General features: G+C 40.4%; 1 protein-coding gene across 7 annotated transcripts in view; it reads right to left on the bottom strand.

Moving 5' to 3' along the window:
* LOC307014260 (NACHT, LRR and PYD domains-containing protein 12-like) overlaps positions 1-14,572 on the bottom strand; it is a 39,496-nt gene extending 24,924 nt beyond the window's left edge. For 4 of the 7 annotated variants that reach the window (XM_079642129.1, XM_079642135.1, XM_079642133.1 and 1 more), the window contains exons 1-8: positions 14,483-14,572; positions 11,386-11,517; positions 10,821-10,925; positions 6,141-6,245; positions 4,884-5,119; positions 2,956-4,759; positions 2,283-2,450; positions 1,336-1,509 (exon numbers count right to left, since the gene is read on the bottom strand). In XM_079642129.1, coding sequence (XP_079498255.1) covers positions 1,336-1,509; positions 2,283-2,450; positions 2,956-4,759; positions 4,884-5,119; positions 6,141-6,245; positions 10,821-10,925; positions 11,386-11,495 — 2,702 coding nt within the window. In that variant the 5' untranslated portion in view covers positions 11,496-11,517; positions 14,483-14,572. Of the gene's footprint in view, positions 1-1,335; positions 1,510-2,282; positions 2,451-2,955; positions 4,760-4,883; positions 5,120-6,140; positions 6,246-10,820; positions 10,926-11,385; positions 11,518-11,854; positions 12,027-14,482 lie in introns of all 7 variants that reach the window. The other 3 variants (XM_079642130.1, XM_079642131.1, XM_079642132.1) reach the window with 3 other exon arrangements.
* Between the last annotated feature and the right edge of the window lie 276 nt (positions 14,573-14,848).

Below are 14,848 nucleotides of genomic sequence, written 5' to 3'. Positions count from 1 at the left end.
AACTTCATTCATCACTACAAAAAAAAACACAGAGAAAGGTGCGTGCATGTGTTGTGTTCGCTAGAAAGCTAACGTTAAGTTTAAGCTACGTTAGACTTGGTTTCAAATCGATTAAGCAAAGGGAAGACAAAACGGTAAATTAACCGCCAAGGGATTCATTTTGACTAACCCTGATACTGACGGGCTGTCAGGAGAGAGAGAGAGAGAGAGAGAGAGAGAGAGAGAGAGAGAGAGAGAGAGAGAGAGAGAGAGAGATGCCTCGTTTGTTTCCCCTGTGTTATTATCAGAAGTTACTGTACACTTTTGAATAATGTAGTTCATCTGCTTTTAGTAGTTTGTTTAAATGTTTTAATGATGTTGTTTTTGTTTGTAGAAGTGCATCATTCCTTGATTTATTGTAAAATGAATCTGAACTTTTTGATCTGTTATGATGATAAACTGAAGCCATTTCTAAATTAACCCAATTAAGTGAGTTTTAAATCGTCCTGCTTAGTTTATAAGGAAATTATGAAGAGGAACAAATTAAATGGTTTGAAAATGATATCTATGTAGGTGCTGACGCTGTTGGCGGTTCTAGTGTTAACAGACATTTAAATTAAATATGTGTCATGGCAAATGCCATATATGATTTTCTTACCTGGAATTCTGCCTTTTTGAACAGACTTTTTGAGTCCTAGCTATATTGTCTGCAGTTCTGGGGTTAATATGAATCTAATATGATTGTCATCGGTCTAAATTAGATTTCAAATGATTAACTGTGTATGTAATGAAGATCATAGTGTGGGTTGAATCCATTTTCATAACCACTGTCTTTTAACTGATGCGGAAACTGGGTTTATTCATCAGAATTTAGTATGACTTGACTTGACTTGACTTGACTTGCTTGACTCTCACCACAGTGACTTGGGACTTGCTTGATACTTGTAGGTCAAGACTTGAGACTTGGTCATGACTTGCACATGTAGGACTTACTCCCACCTCTGCTTAATACAAATGTTAGAAACAGCAAAAACTGAAAATATTTGTTAGTTTTAATAGAAATATGTAATTATTGTATTCATGTGTTTTTAATGTTATTTATTTAAAACAACATGATGGAGGATATAAGATGAATTCAGGTTTTTGAGAGGCTCAGAGTGAATTACGCAGAGTATGATTTTTCTTTAACATTGCTCTGCCACGGTCAATGAACTAAACCACAGAAGAAGAAAGTAGACTTCAGCATTAAGATGCTCAGTGAGGATCAGGATCATATCAGCCTGATGTCTGCAGCTCAGAGTCAACACAACTCTCACATATTCATCTCAGCACAGAAGGAAAAGATGGAGAACTGACATGAGAGTCTCCAGTCTGCAGTCTGGACTCTCCAGAAGATCACTCAGCAGCTTCACGACTGAATCCTGCAGCTCGTTGAAACTCAGGTCCAGAACTCTCAGATGGGAAGGGTTGGACTTCAGAGCTGAGATCAGAGCAGCCCAGCTGATCTCTGACAACCTGCAGCCCTCCAGTCTGAATAAAGAACACATGATGCAAGTTTAGAAAACAATGTTCCTTATTGAAATAATGAAAGTTCTAATAATCTGATTATAGCTGGAGAAGTAGAGAATGTAGAAGTTTATAAAGTGGACACTCCCGACAGGTTAAAAACAGTAAGTTACAGAAAGAGAACAGAGCTCTGATTAATATTAAAGACAACGTGCTTCACCTTCAATAAAAAGTGGTGACTTCACATCTGAAGCTCTGCTCCTTCTACACTAACTCGTGATGTGCAGCCAGACAGATACAAACCCACAGAAACTGATTCAACTCAAGATCACAGAGTTCACAAAGAAGCAGCACCAGAGTCTGAATAAATAACACACAATGTAAGTTCAGAGAACAATGGTCCTGCTTGAGGTAGTTCAAAGTTTCATCATCTTTTCAGACCTGGAGAGGGTTCAGAGGTCAATGTCAGAAATGATGGAGATACTTTTATAACTGTAATATATAAAAGTATCTGTAATAATGCATCAGAACAACCTCCTTCATCTCCCTCACAGCTCATCAGTACTGACAGCATCTTCACTGAGTCATGGAGCACAGTGAGAGTCTGTGGAAGCTCAAACACTGTCCGTCACACATCTACTTTCTCTGCTTTCTGTTATTCAAGTCAAATATTCAGCAATTTAGAAAGAAATGTGAACTTATTAAAATATCTTTGTACTCAGGCAAATTATGGAATTATAAATATATCAATTATAAATACTGTAGAAAACCACATGAACTGCAGCCAGTGATCTGACCTCAGAGTCTTCAGTCTACAGTGTGGACTCTTCAGTCCAGAACTCAGCAGCTCCACCTCCTCTGAATCCTGCAGACCGTCTTCCAGCTCCAGCTCTCTCAGATTGGAGGGGTCTGACTTCAGAGCTGAGGACACGACTTCCCAGTCTAAGAATCCACTGTCAGGAATTCTGTTATAACACATATTACAGAATTTGTTAATACAAAAAAAAGGGGAAACAATATATTAACTTCATGCATTTGAGGAAAGACCTTTTGAATACCATGATCTGATTACCACTGGATGGTTGAGTGTGATCTGATCCCATGTCTGTCACCTCTTTGCTAGCTACCTTCTAGACTAGAGTCAACATAAATCAGATATTACTCTGTGTCTAATTTAACGATAAAGAAACTGCAATCATTTCATAATAACTTTACTCCATTGAATGACATGTACAATTATTCTGTATGTTGTGATCACATGTTGCTGTGATAAAACATCCTTCATGTGTTTTTGACAAGGAAAACGAAGAGAAGAAAAAAACTGTACAATTTTGAAATTATTAGAATAATTGTATTAATTCAATTTTGCTCTCACAGAATGTTAAAAAGCAAAAAGCTGTATAGTGTTTATTTGAAAAACTAAAATCCTTATCTACACTGATCTATAAAGTTAATCACATCTGGACTCACACAGCCTTCCTGCAGTTCCTCTCAGCTGGAGTCAGTCTCCGTCGTCTCTCCTGTGATGTTTTGTTCTTCTCCAACTCATCCAGAACCTCCTCTGACATCTCCAGCTCGTAGGCCAGAGCTGAGCAGTGTTTCACAGAGAGTCTCTTCTCTGATCTGCTCTCTGACTTCAGGAACTCTGTGATCTCCTGAAGTACTGAGTGGTCGTTCATCTCTGTCAGACAGTGGAAGATGTTGAGGCTCCTGTCGGGAGAGGAATCATCACTTCTCATCTCCTTCAGGTTGCTGATGGCTCTCTGGATGATTTCTGGACGTTTGTCTGTGCGACCCAGCAGGCCTCCTAAGAGTCTCTGGTTAGACTCCAGAGAGAGGCCGTGGAGGAAGCGGACAAACAGGTCCAAGTGGCCATTGTTACTTTTGTGTGATTTCATCATGGCGCTCTTTAGGAAGACATCCAGGGATGGGTAGTCCTGATCACTGCTAAACATGTTGTTAAAGTCTCCCTGCAGGAAGTCCTTAAATACCTCTGTGTCTCTGTTGGTGTAACAGTGCAGCATGTAGACTGCAGCCAGGAACTCCTGAATGCTCAGATGAACAAAGCAGTAGACTGTTTTCTGGAAGATCACACTCTCTCTTTTGAAGATCTCTGTACAAACTCCTGAGTGCACCAAGGCCTCTGTGACGTCAAGACCACAGCGCTCCAGGTCTTCTTGGTAGAACATGATGTCTCCGTTCTCCAGATGTTCAAACGCCAGCCTCCCCAGCTTCAGAAGAAGCTCCCTGTCAGCCTCCGTCAGCTGCTGTGGACTCGTCTCATGTCCCTCTTCATACTTCTGCTTCTTCCTCTTGGTCTGGACCAGCAGGAAGTGTGAGTACATGTCAGTGAGGGTCTTGGGCAGCTCTCCTCTCTGGTCTGTAGTCAACAAGCGGTCCAGAACTACAGCAGTGATCCAGCAGAAGACTGGGATCTGACACATGATGTGGAGGCTCCTGGAGCTCTTGATGTGAGAGATGATTCTGCTGGACAGGTCTTCATCACTCGATCTCCTCCTGAAGTACACCTCCTTCTGGGCGTCAGTGAAGCCTCGTACTTCTGTTACCCTGTCCACACACTCAGGAGGGATCTGATTGGCCGCTGCAGGTCTGGAAGTTATCCAGACGAGAGCCGAGGGAAGCAGCTTCCCCCTGATGAGGTTTGTCAGCAGCACGTCGACTGAGGACTGCTGAGAGACATCAGACACAACCTCATTGTTTGTGAAGTCCAGAGAAAGTCTGCTTTCATCCAGGCCGTCAAAGATGAGCAGCACTTTGCAGACAGCCAGCTGCTCTGCTGTGACCTCCTTTAAGGTCGGATGGAAAACATGGAGCAGCCTGAGAAGACTGTACTGCTCACCTTTGATCAGGTTCAGCTCCCTGAAGGAGAGCGGGATCACCAGACTGACATCTTGGTTTCCCAAACCCTCGGCCCAGTCCAGAGTGAACTTCTGCACTGAGAAGGTTTTTCCAACTCCAGCGACTCCGTTGGTCAGGACCGCTCTGATGAGAGTCTGTTGGTCAGGTGAGGCTTTAAAGATGTCCTGGCACTTGATTGGAGTGTAATGGAGGGTCTTCTTCTTGTAAGCTGCCTCAAGCTGCCTCACCTCATGTTGGGTATTAACCTCTTTACTCTGTCCTTGTGTGATGTAGAGCTCAGTGAAGATCCTGTTGAGGCTGGTTTCACTTTGATCAATTCCTTCAGTCACTTGTTCACACCTCCCCCTCAGACTGAGCCTATGTTCATCTAGAACCTCCTGCAGACCACGTTCTGCTGAAAGAGAAGGAAACGGGAGAATAATGAAAATGTTTGAAATGAACTTATATTATGTACAACACAACAGGAAGAATCCTGTGTTCAGGCATGAAGACACCAGGAGACAGAGGTTAAGGCTTACTTTGTACTGTTCTGGTCTGACTGGCTGTCTGCAGTCCAGCTCTGGTTCTGGATCTTTTCCCACACTGGGGACAGGAGGAGTCTCCTGATGGAGGTCTCTGCTCCCAGTATGAGGTGATGCACTGTCTGCAGAAGCAGTGTCCACAGCTTGTAGAGACTGGATCCTTCAGGACGTCCTGACACAGAGCACAGCTGGACAGCTGCTCCTCCACAGGAACATGACTCTTCCTCTTCCCTCTGTGGAGAGGAACACATCCTTTAGAGCACATTACGGTGACTGGTTGTTTAAGTTCTTTATCTGTACATGATGTTTCATCCTGATAACTGTTCCCAAGTGGTAGATATTTAGTTATTCATATCATTATGAAACAAAACGCCCTTCTGTCTGTAACATCATCGCCTACAGCATGTTCACTGTGCCTCACAAGTTTGACTACGGCTAAATTAAACTGGTTTATGTAATAACTACATCATGATTCTAATTTGTAAAAGCAGTTAACACTTTGTCAGGTCTGTCCACAACATGGAAAGCAAATCACTTTGAAAATGCTAGTTAATGAATGGGGATTAGATTGAGTGGAGTTAGACTTAGCTAACTTTGTGGCTGCTCCATTCATAGTCAAACTAACAATCAATGGTTGATACACATAAATGTTTAACTTCAGTTCAATATGAAGTACTGCCGATATTTTCCTTATCTGATCAAAGTACGTGTGAGTTTCTATACTGAGCTCTACTGAGTTTCTATACTGTCGGCTACTGCACTCATGTCATTATTAAAGCAGAGTTTGAAATGATCAGATGGCATATATATATATAGATCTATATATACGGTATATATATAGACAGTGGTGTAGTGGGGATTTTTTAAAGATGAATAAAAAAAACGCTATTTTAATTAGGTCATCCCAAACAATGCCACACAAGTGCGCACCCACGCAGTAGTCTGTTGTTACAAATTATTAGTGAGATTGAAAAGTTTTAAATGCTTGAAGTTCATTTACTTACCAAAACACAAATTCTTACGTATTGTGTTTGAGAATAATTTCTCTATAGTAGTTTATTAACTATTGCTGTTGATGCAAAGGAGCACAACGTTCAATCACATGTCTTTACTGTACTTTTCTGTATTTATTTACTGTGTTTCTGTGCTGTTATTTACTGCGCTCATGTAAATATTAAAGAACAGTGTATATTATCTGTTGGCATATCAAATGAATCCTCTTTGGGTCAGTTCACAGTAGAAACAGAGTCTTACTTTGTGTCTGAGTGTCGAGGTTCTTTACTGAAGCATATAGGTTGATCTTTGGACCAGTCACTCTTCATAGACAGACAGCTGGGGACTGGAGACTCTGCTCTCCGTCTGTGGAAACAAGACATTTTTACACACATCATTAGTTCTTGTAATAAAAAAATAGCGTTTGATTTCAGCCCGTTTACCAGGTTAAGGTTTTTGGACTTGCTCCCAACTTTCTGTTTTTCAAGTCATGCTTGAGGGTTGGTAACGATCAACTATCAAAAATAGCTGTGTTAAATAAACGCACAAGGCCTTCTTGAAATAATATTATAAAGGCAAAACAGAACTGATAACGGACAATCTACTCTTCCACAAATAGTCCCCACGGAAGTGTATCTACTACTGTCTACATCCACCAAATAAACAAAGACGGGTTTTTATACGTTATTCAATTATATTGACAGTTTTCAGCCGAGCAAAACACAAACAAAACTCAACAAAGTCTGCTCGGCGATAAACCGAAATTGTCATTATTGCCTAATCCAGGCCACTATATTTCATTGAGAAAAAGGCTGTTGCTCCTGCGCCCGTCGGCAGCAACAAAATGAAATGTCTGTAGGCCTTTTAGGCTAAAAAAAGGAAAACACGATGATCGGTGTGGCACAAAGGAGCGATCTCACACTGTAAAAAAGGATTTTGGAGGGTAGTATATATTATCCAAGCAAATCATTTAAATTGTACTCAAGGTATATAAGTGAGCATTACCTACACTACCTAATTTCTGACAGTACCAACTGAAACACAAACATTCTGGGTAAAATCTGCTTGAAGACATTAGGCCCACATTGCCCCTTCACGCATGCGATTTTTTTTTTGGTGAACCGAAAAAGTTTCTAGGCTACAGTGTTACAAATGTATTGAACATGTACAAACTAGGGTTTCCCATTAATGTACCGGGCGCTACAGTGGAATACGCACATACACAGTGTACCCGCGACTCTTACAATCAAGTGCTATTTTTATAAGTGTGGGGGGGGAATGCAGATTTAATTTAATTTTTTTATTTTAAAAAAGTAGAACAGAACAAGTTTTAATTATTTTATTGAACAATTATTTATTTCATTGAAGAACGAAAACAGGAATGTTGAGTTAAATATTACTCATCCCCCCACAACCACAATCATTAAAAAATGAACAAAAATGCACCCCCCATCCAAAAACCCCCACAAAGTCCCATTCAAAATGTTAAATGAAACGAGCCCTTCTCCCTCCAAAAAGTCCCATTAAACATGCACATCTTCCTTCAAGCAATCCTCTGCACTTTGGCTAAACCCTTTCAGTCAACGGGCTCTTCCTGGGCCTCATCAACATCACACTCTGAGTCTTCCTCTTCAGTGTCACTGTCCAGCCTTGTTGAGGATGGCTCTGTGTCCGGCTCAGAGAGCCTTAGGTTTGCCGAATGCCAACCAGTTTTTCCACTCTCACATTTGTGAGCCTGTTGCAAACCTTTGTGTGGTCTCAATAGCCATGAAGTGAGCAGTGTGCTATGGCATGGATATTCAAGTGTACTTGAATGGCATCGGTTTGTTTTAGTCAAGATTATGCTAAAATATACTTTCCCCAACTATATTTAAGTTCCCTATGAAGAGCCAACCTTCAATTTTGAAAATTCCCAGTTTATTCCCATAAATTCCCGTTTATTCCCGTGGAAAGTTTCCATCTTTGAAAATTCCCGGAATTTTGCAACCCTAGTTGTCCCAATGCTTTTTATTAGATCAAGGAGGAGTTCCGACACATAACAACTCTTTCACTGGAAGAGACTTTGATGCTGAAACTGGATGGGTAGCCTACACACCACGTCGCTCCAGCTGATGCGTGCCAAAGGAGGACATGCTGGCTCCAGCATGCGCCCTCTTCTGAGCACAATTGATGAGGTACATTTATTTAAATTTTTCATTCAAGAAAATGAAAATGCAGAAATAAGTCTTCTCACTAAAATGAATTTCCTCACAGGCCCAGAGTATTGTAAAAAAGGGATGCAGTGCCTGATTGAAGAACTTGGGGAACGCCAAGAAGACCTTTTTCAAGACAGCCAGGTATCATTAAAGACTGATTAGTTATTTCGGAGGTTGCTCTGATACCATTGTTTAATTTCTGTGATTAACCACTCTTACACCTAACAAATAAATATGCAATGTATTGCTGTAAATCTGTAAACATCTTATTGTTTTTATAAATGGTTTAGCATTCACAGGAAAATGATTTAGGGATTAATTTACTGATGTGCTTAGCTACTTAACATATAAAACTACCTAAAAACAAAAACCTTCTTTTGGTGTTAAAGTGAAATAAGATAAATAAAATCATGCACTGAAATGTTATGTATATGGGAAAGAATCAATTTAATGTAATTGATTAGATCGATGGGCAATTTGACTTGGCCCGACATTTTTTATATAAGTTAGAAATCTTTTTTATTTTTAATCGCTGCCACACATTTTTTTCAATCATGAACCAAACTATGAAGGTGCATGGAGTAGATCTTATAGGTTGATTTTTGCAGTGCACCCTGTGTTGGAGAGAATCTCTCTCTCTATCTGTGCGCTTCCTCTCCACGGGGACGTGCTTCCAGGTCGGTCGATGCAATATCCACTTTCAGTTACTTCCCCGTTGCATTTTAACATACATACATGCTGAGGAAACTTAAATATCCCGCTGAATACCCGCATAACCACACACACACACTTCCTCCTCCAGTGAGAACCAACCCCTGGCCTCCCGGACACGCGCCCACTAAAAAGCCTCTGGGCGCGCCGCGACAGGTGAATATGCAGATGAGGCTTGCAGACCCACACCCTCAAACCGTACATAACAGTGGACATTAACAAAGGCAGTTGCGAGGATAATATACATGTATCATAGATAGTTCATTTCATTTCATGATAATCAACATGCCTTAAACCTTTTCCCCTGCCACTACAGTTTAGAAGGAACACCTTAAATCAATGTGCGGCCGTCACAGATTTCTGTCATTACAATTCATTAGTAACGGTGACAAATCGTACATGTTTGAATTTACAGTAATTGACCAAACTGTGTTTCTGTTCTGTAAAATGTCATTATTTAGAGCAGTGGTTCCCAAAGTGTGGGGCGCGCCCTCCCTGGGGGGCGCAGAGGCATGACAGGGGGGCGCGAGAGACCAGGAGGAAAAATTGTTATTGAAAAAAAAAAAAAAATATCATAATTTGACAAATTATTGATTAGAAGATAATATGATACAGTACAATACTATTACGTCTGGGTCTCTGTGTTTCATTAAAGCTCAGCTCTGTGTGTGTGAAACCAGCCATTTTGTGTGCGTGCGCGAGCGAGAGAGAGAAAGCGCACCGGTACCGGAGATCGTTGTTGTTAGCTTCTGCTGCTAGCGAGCTACGCTAACGGATATAAGGAGTTTTTTCAACAACAAAGTGGAGGAGAGTCCTCTCCTGTCAGACTGAGAGACTCAGTGAGCTAAAGGACTCTCAGTGTTATCTCAGTGGGTCTCAAACGTTTTGGTCACCATTAATGTAAACAATTATTTCCGAGGCACACGTTTATATGATCATTATAGTTATAAAAAAAAAAGAGAATAAATGAAAAACAGGTATGAAATAGTATATGACAATAAAAAAAAAAAAAAGTTTAAAAAGGGTGATTTGTAAAATATCCATAAAGAAAAAGTAAATCTGTGTACAGTTCTGTTTCATATGGGTGTTGACAGAGGTATCCATAGATCTCTTCATTTTGCTCTCAAAGTGCACCAGATTGATGCATTTAGCTTCAATATTTAAAAATAAATCTTCCCGGGGGACCTTGCCTCCGGACCCCCCTATGTGAGGTCCACACACCACCTATAAAAACAGCACTTTACCCCTGCTTACACCTATATGCCGTGAGCTGATTATCGAGCCTTCATTGTAACAGTTGCAGGTACGTTGTGTATATGCGTGGGGATTGTTGCAGTAGAAAATTCCACTGTAGCACCCGGGACATTAATGCAAAACCCTACATGTTTGAGCACCCTCTATGAAACGTCAAGCTACCCCACAGCACCCCCAAAAGAAATCTCTGGCGCCGCCACTGAACCTGACTTGTGTTGGGGGGGACCAACTTTTTTTTTTCTCCAAAGGGGGGGCCTGACAGAAAAATGTGGGAACCACTGATTTAGAGAACACTCTAGACCAGGGATGTCAAACTCAATTTCATCGTGGGCCACATTAGCACTATGGTTGCATTCAAAGTGCCGGTTGTAACTTTAAGACTATATAAAAATATACATATTTAATATATATAAAATAATGTTTTATTTTACATTATTGCCTCTGCATTGGATTATTATCGGATAGGGTAATAACTTCATAATTAAAATATCTGAAAGCAGAAGTCTGGGGAAAATAATTGCAAGTCTCTTCAGTGTGCATGTCACAAAACTAGATGCATTGTGGGACATGTAGTTTATGGACAATGTGCTCCTGTAAAGCGGCATGTAACCGTATAATAAACATATTTTATTCTTTCATAGCTCTTGCGGGCCACATAAAATAAAGTCGAGGGCCGGATTTGGCCCACGGGCCTTGAGTTTGACACCCCTGCTCTAGATGATCACATGGCATAAAAACGGAATCCTCTTCTGGTCAGTTCACAGTAGAAACAGACTCTTACTTTGTGTCTGAGGATCCAGGATCTTTGCTGAAGCATATAGGTTCATCTTTAGACCAGTCACTCTTCATAGACAGACAGCTGGGCACTGGAGACTCTGCTCTCCGTCTGTGGAAACAACAAAATGTTTTACACACATCATTAGTTCTTGTAAAGGGCAGCTTTTGATTTCAGCCCGTTTACGTTATTAAAGATTTTTGGACTTGCTCTGAACTTTTAGTTTTGAAGTCGTGTTTGAGGGTTTCGGTTGTTAGAATTCATTTGTGAGAGGGAAAAGTGTTACATGTTTGAAGTTGATTTACTTAACCTAACACAAAGTCCTACATCTGGAATGTGAGAATAATTTCACAATAGTAGATTATTGGCTGTTGCTGATGATGCCAAGGAGCACAGCCAGAGCTCAGTTACACCTCTTCACTTTCCTCTTCTGGGTTTCTTTACTCTAATTGACTTTGTTTCATGACTGTACTCCACAGTGATGCTTTACTGTGTTTATATACTGTGACCTGCTACTCAGATCAAACCAGACTCCTCTTCAGGTCAGTTTACAGCAGAAACAGATTCTTACTTTGTGTCAGAGGGTCCAAGTGTATTACTCAAATCTGGAGGTTTTCTGGACACTGAAGATGTGTCCTCCTCTTCCTCATCCTCCTCCTCATCATCATTCATGGTCTCCATTCTGAGAGATGAACTAGTAACCCTGGAGACAAATACATAAACACACACACTTTATAATGCAAGCATTTCAATCAAATCTATCATAATGAAACATTTTGGTTTAAATTTGTGCTGCCAAAAAAAACGTGAAATGTTGCGAATAATCTGCAAACCTTAAAGGTGGGGTAGGTAAGTTTGAGAAACCGGTTCGAGATACACTTGTTGTTATATTCCATGGAATGCTCTTAACATCCCGATAGCAATGAATATCTGAAGTGCTTTGACCAAAAATCCATTAAAAAAATGTGTGGAAGCCGTAGTACTGTAAAAAGCACGACCAATCAATTGACCCGGCCGCCTAAAGTAACTGGATGGCCTACCTGCCTGTCAGCCTTCCATCTGGGCACAAACTTATCTCGTGCCCTCATTGGTCATGTGCGCGTTCGTGTGTGTTGGAGGAGGGGCTCTGGAAGGAAGTGGCAGATTTTTTCCGGCTGTGTATTTTCAAATTCTAGCACACTCGAGCTGGTATCTGCAAAATTACTACCCCACCTTTAACGTGTCAAAACAATAAAAAAAAATTAATCATATTACCAAGTTTCACCCAAACTTCCTTCGTAATTCCAGAGAGTATTTTAACATGAATTGCATGGCAGTGAAAGTCAAGGAAAGCGAGGAACTGGCACAAGCAGGGGACCTGTACTTTATTTCAATGTTCCCCTACATGTGTTTAATACCTTTAGTTACTTTACAGATCTGGATTAATGATGTGAAATATAATCAGCTCTTAAATCCAGTTAAATCCTTAGTTCCACCTGGTGTAAATTCACAAGCTACCCTGCAGTATACAAAGTCCAGTGTTTCCCACAGATTTGAAATATACTTGGGGGGGGGGGGTTGAGGTGACGTGCAACAACATTAACCTTTCTGTTGGTCGCTTGTTAGCAGACCCTTCACGCGATGGCAGAGCGAACAGGTACAGGCAGGGCTCATAGTGATAGCCCTATAGTTTAAATCTACTACCCACAGATAAGCGTATGGACATGGGTTACTATTTAATACAAAAATTGTAAATGTATTTAAGATTTTTTTTTTTATTTTAGAGTTAAATGCATCAATCTGGTGCATTTTGAGGGGGAAAATAAAGAGACTAGATCTATTGAAACACCTATGTGAAACAGAACTGTATACATTTCAATAATCATAAAATCATGGCCATAACCAATAACATACCATTTAATGAAAAAACACTGAAACTTGTTTATTTATTTATTTTTGGTTCATTTATAGTTGCGAGTGTGTCTGTTTTCCTGAATCAGACTCTCCTGTCTCCCTCCTCCTCTTTGAGGCAGCAGCAAAGACTAGTTTTAGCTCTCAACAAGTTTTAAAAGTGTATCTTACCTTTTTTTCTCCTAGTTAACTTTTTATTTTTTATTCATGCATATTTTACTAATCACTACCCTCTCGAATGGAAATATGTGTTTACATAAATGGTGACCAAACGGTTTGAGACCCTCTGAGAACTTAGACTAAGTTAACTATCTAAACACTCAGAGAGTCCTTTACCTCACCTGAGCTGAGGTTATCCCGAGCTTCAATGACACACAGAGACCAATCAAGGGCTTTGATTTATGATCTGTATGACAGTGGCCATGTCGGCAGGCCACATCATGTAGACAGCCAGTCACCCTGTGTGAGGCAGGCCACTTAACAGGCCAGGCCATCGGGAAACCCCCCTGTCCTCCCGATGGCCAGTCCGGGACTGGGTACAGGAGGCGTAGAGCGAGGGATCATTGTCCACAAGTTAATCGATCGCAGATGGCGTCGTGGTCACGGAGGAAGAAAAAAAAGAAAACCTAAATGGGTCGCAAAATATACTTGGGCGGCCGTTAATATACCTGGCAGGCCCGCTCAAGTATAGTCTATGTGTGGGAAACCCTAAAACTAGCTGCACCTTTACCAGCTTTGATAACACTTTAATGATCAATAATTATAAAACATATCATATTATTCTGAAATGGAGCAATCTGCACAATGACTACTTTTACTTTTGGTACTTTGGACGCTAATACTTTCTAATTTTAGCAACATTTTGTATGCAGGACTGTTACTTGTAAGTAACAGAGTATTCATACACTCTGGTAGTTCTAAAAGATACTTCTACTTTTACTAAAGTACTTCTTCCACCTCCAGAAATCAGTAAGAGCTGTAACTACCTCGGTGTAAAAGCACATTTAATCGATGACAAATGTTGTGCTCTTTAGGTCTGGTGAAACGGAGGGGTGGCATTATGCTGAATCCAGGAAATGGACAGGAAACTACTTTAGGAGCAGATATTGCTCGCAATATGCTCTGACGTCCTGCCAGTAATTCGAAAATCATCATAATTTAGCTGAGATGTTATAATAAAGTGAAAACCCCTCTTATTTCTCTCAGCAGTTTTTCATGGACCGCTTCGTTAGACTACAACACACTTTTTGTTTGTTTGATCTCTCCAAAATACCAGTTAAAAGGCCTACTGATATTTTAAACTTCTGATTTATGAAGATAAATCACAGTTTTGTTTTGAATTAACTAACACCACTAGTGTAAACAACAACAATTACGTCTGTATAGTTATGTAACCACGATGGCGCAGAAACAAGGCCGTGAAAGGGGAAGTTTAGGCCTACAACATTTCAATATGCCACATCGGACTCTAAGATGTTGCTTTTGATCAAGACTGTGTTCTTCGGAGATAAAGTCAAATAGTCAACTGTAGGGCCGATGAATGGGAGTCGGAGGCGGCGTGTTCAGTATGGAACCCCACACTTTATTTTCCACTCGTTTACAGAAAGGTAGGACCGTCTGCTACCTGCTACTGTCAAGCTAGAATGAATACAACAACACGGTACACTCTCTAACAGGTCCGTGGTGCAACACACAATATATACAACGGTGAATTGTTTCCCATAATGTTCCACCACAAAACATTAATTGTTCAGACACAGCCTGGTTTTAACACTCACCCTGTTTTCTTTCTGCTGCTCTGGCAGTCTGGCAGTCCGTCTGTTTTCTAAGTTTCACTTTCGACGTCCCTTCCTGGTGTATGGAATCAGTTTTGTGCCATTAAGATAAAGCAACATTTTCTCTGAATCAAGCAAAACGTTTAAAAAAGAGTTTAAGAGAAAAGAAAACTGAGCTAAACAAAATACATGTAATTGCAAAAGTAAAACTATAAGCTCCAAACGAATAAAGTGAGTAATCATGTAAATTATAAGTCTTTTTTCTTTGTTTGGTTTTACGTCATTTAATTGTTGTTACGAGCAGGCAGTGCAAGAACGAATGGACCATTGTTCTCTTTTTAATTACTATTATTAAATATTAGTATCAGA

The sequence above is a fragment of the Notothenia rossii genome, assembly GCF_949606895.1.
Source record: "Notothenia rossii genome assembly, chromosome: 8".
Taxonomy (NCBI): Eukaryota; Metazoa; Chordata; class Actinopteri; order Perciformes; family Nototheniidae; genus Notothenia; species Notothenia rossii.
The sequence above is the reverse complement of the archived record's forward strand: the minus strand, read 5'-3'. Positions and strand labels throughout refer to the sequence as shown.